Genomic DNA, 3,205 nt, shown 5'->3' on the forward strand with positions numbered 1-3,205 from the left:
CTCTCCTTTAATCAGTCATTGATTTATTTTCTACAGTTAAGTTAACCTTGTATTCCCTGGGTAAACCCAACATGATCTTTATGTATTATCCTTTCTTTATACATATATTCCTGGATTCAATTTGCTACTACGGTATTGAACACATAGCACTACAATCTGTGCAGAGGCCCCAGGGGGTGGGAGCGCTGTTTGGAGGGGCAACCAAAAGCAACCTGGTAATTGGGAACAAAGTTTGATTTCCACTTCTCTCTGGGATTAGGGGCTCTAAGTAGACATCAAGGACAGGGGGGTGAAGGGATTACTATAGGAAAATGAAAATTCCGTTATTGGTAACTTTCATATTCAGTACAAATTTCAGTACACATTCAATCCAAAAATCAAAACAGATCTTATTGTTATAAAACAATTTTTAATAGCAGTGACATAAAAGGCTACTATTTATAAGTAAACCCATTTAATGTTTAGTTTGCTAGTTCACCTTACATAAAAAATGATGAATAAAAAGAAAAGAAAGTCCTACAAAATCCCCAAAACACCCTTGTAGAAAGCTTTTCTACAAGTCCATGAATGACATCGTCTCTTTCACTTTGATGAAGCCAAGGTTGATGAGGGTGTTCTTTTCCAGTTCTAAGTAACTCTCATAGTCCATTTTCAATTCAGCCTCCAACTGTTCCTTTGACTTCTGATACGTTTTCTAGGGGGGAAAAGCCAAATCATCCCAATAAAGCACTGACAGCTAGAAATACCAAAGAAAGGAAGGGGCTGGTTTTGAGCAGTTGGCCTAGCCACTGCCCTCTGGGAGGGTTTTGCGGGAGGGCAGAGGGCAGGAGGGCATCTCTGGCACAGTGAGGGAGAGTGGCAGCTGGCCCTGAAGGGCGGTGGCAGAGAGAGAGTGGAGAAGGGTGTACAGGTCTCTGTGGCTTGGGAAGCCTCCTGCCAGACGTGAAGAGGCCAGATGTCCATCCTGGCCAGCAACCCTTTTCTAGCAGTGGTCCCTTGAAGGTCTCCTCATGGAGTCTGGTTTTGCAGAACTGGGAAGTGGGGAATACATGGCTCTTTGACACCTCTTTCTCAAAAAAAATCCCCTCTTCTAGTCTTCCTTTTTTCCCGTGATCCTTGTCCCCCTCCTGTAGCCTGAAGTGTGGATAATTGCCTAGAGCTTACAGAATTCTTTTGAATTCCTTCCTTTACTAAGTCCTATTTAGATGGCACAGCAGCTTATGGGTCACACGGAAACTGCTACTTTTTCTAGCTTTGGGTCTCCAGCTGAAATTCCAGTTAGAAAAACTCCCATTTCATGTGCTGTTAGAGCTGTAATTACTATTATTTTTCAAGAAGTGAGCTGTACCCAGACTCAGTGCTTGCAAAGAGATGGGTGTACGGTTTCCTTCGGATTTGTGGGTTGACATGTACAGCCTCATCCCTGGCAACGGCAGGGCACCTGTCAAGACCAGCCATGCTGGATGGATGTGTGATCTCCCCCTGCCTTCTGTAATCACAACAGTAGACGCTTCCTACCATTTTCTATGTGCCGCTTACTGGCTAAGTGCTGTAAATATTTTAACTCATTTAATCTCCTCTACAGTCCCCTGAGGTTGTTACAGCTGTTCCCATTTTCCCTGTTATCAGCGGTTGCTCGTTAGAACGTATTTCTCACTGACATTACTTGTTTTTCCTTGGTGACACCTTCCATGTTCTAAATGTAACAGAGGAGCCCATTTAAGTCCATTCGTTTATCTCCAATCTAGTTCCAGAGAAAATGGGAGAAGTAGTAGCTCTACTTTAAAGAGGGTACTATGTCGGGGCGCCTGGGTGGCTCAGTTGTTAAGCATCTGCCTTTGGCTCAGGTCATGATCCCGGGGGTCCTGGGATCAAGCCCCATGTGGGGGCTCCCTCCTCAGCGGGGAGCCTGCTTCTCCCTATCCCCCTCCCCCTGCTCAAGCTTTCTCTCTCTCTCTCTCTCAACTAAAAAAATAAAAAAATCTTTAAAAAAAAAAAGAGGGTACTATATTACATGGAAATGAAGCTACAGGAAGAAGCTGGAGATGTTTTGGAAACTCAAACACATGATACAATTTCAAGATATGATTATTATAATATTCAGGTGTTTTAAAAGTATTTCATATGCAAATTATTTTTGGATTTTCCACAGGTCTACTGGCTTCCAGCTGATGTGGATGATTAGGAGCTGTCACTGTGGTATTTAATCACTCACAATAATCATGGGTAATTGTGGGCATAAAGGAAGGGTGTCCGGTTGTCTCACACCACAGAATTTCAACCAGTGTTTGTGAGTATGCAAAAGAACAGACCGAGACCAAATCTTTTATAGCAGGGAAAATGATGAAAAGTTAATTGATTGGTATTCTTTTATACCTTGCCACCACTAAACAATCCTTTTGAAATGAGGCCTTCTGCTTTTATTACACTGATACATATCTATCAATAAGTGATAATGTTAACATTAAGAATTCCACATGCTCATGCTCTCACATGAATAATTGTGCTGGAGGAGGTTATATATTTGCCTATAAAGAATCTATAGGGCGCCTGAGTGGCTCAGTCATTAAGCGTCTGCCTTCGGCTCAGGTCATGATCCCAGGGTCCTGGGATGGAGTCCCACATCGGGCTCCCTGCTCCGCAGGAAGCCTGCTTCTCCCTCTCCCACTCCCCCTGCTTGTGTTCCTGCTCTCGCTGTCTCTCTCTGTGTCAAATAAATAAAATCTTAAAAAAAAAAAAAAAAGAATCTATAAATGGGATCAGTGGTGAAATTGCTGGTGACAAAAAGCCTAGGAAGGGAATGAGCAAGAGAGAAGTAGAAATGTGGACTGAGGGGCCTCTGCTGAGAGAGAGAGAACTAAATTCACAGAATATCCAAAGGTCCCAATCCCAGTGGGCAAGGGAAGACCAACAGTGACAGAAGCTGGGAAACAGAAAGGTGAGGGCCTTCAGAGCTTTAGGTTCCTTTCTGGGAGAAAGATGTGTCCTCTACCAAATTCTCCTCTATCTCAAATTTTATAGTTCCCATATATTATATTATAGTAAAGTTCCTATCCATTTGTCTGTATACTGGTTCCCATTTACTAAAAGTCTACTATTTGTCGGGTTACTGAACTGAAAAGCCTAATCCTAAAAGGTAGTTATCAGTATTCCCATTTTATTTATTTATTTATTTATTTATTTATTTATTTATTTATTTATTTAT

At 42.1% G+C, this 3,205-nt stretch overlaps 1 protein-coding gene across 1 annotated transcript in view; it reads right to left on the reverse strand.

The window, feature by feature from the left end:
- Window positions 1-389: 389 nt before the first annotated feature.
- DNAI3 (dynein axonemal intermediate chain 3) overlaps window positions 390-3,205 on the reverse strand; it is a 62,000-nt gene continuing 59,184 nt past the window's right edge. Inside the window, exon 20 of the mRNA XM_035018145.1 lies at window positions 390-694. Within this exon, the coding sequence (XP_034874036.1) occupies window positions 554-694 (141 nt within the window). The 3' untranslated portion in view covers window positions 390-553. The remainder of the gene's footprint in view (window positions 695-3,205) is intronic.

This window comes from Mirounga leonina, unplaced genomic scaffold, assembly GCF_011800145.1.
Source record: "Mirounga leonina isolate KUSES-001 unplaced genomic scaffold, KU_Mleo_1.0 Mir_173, whole genome shotgun sequence".
Taxonomy (NCBI): Eukaryota; Metazoa; Chordata; class Mammalia; order Carnivora; family Phocidae; genus Mirounga; species Mirounga leonina.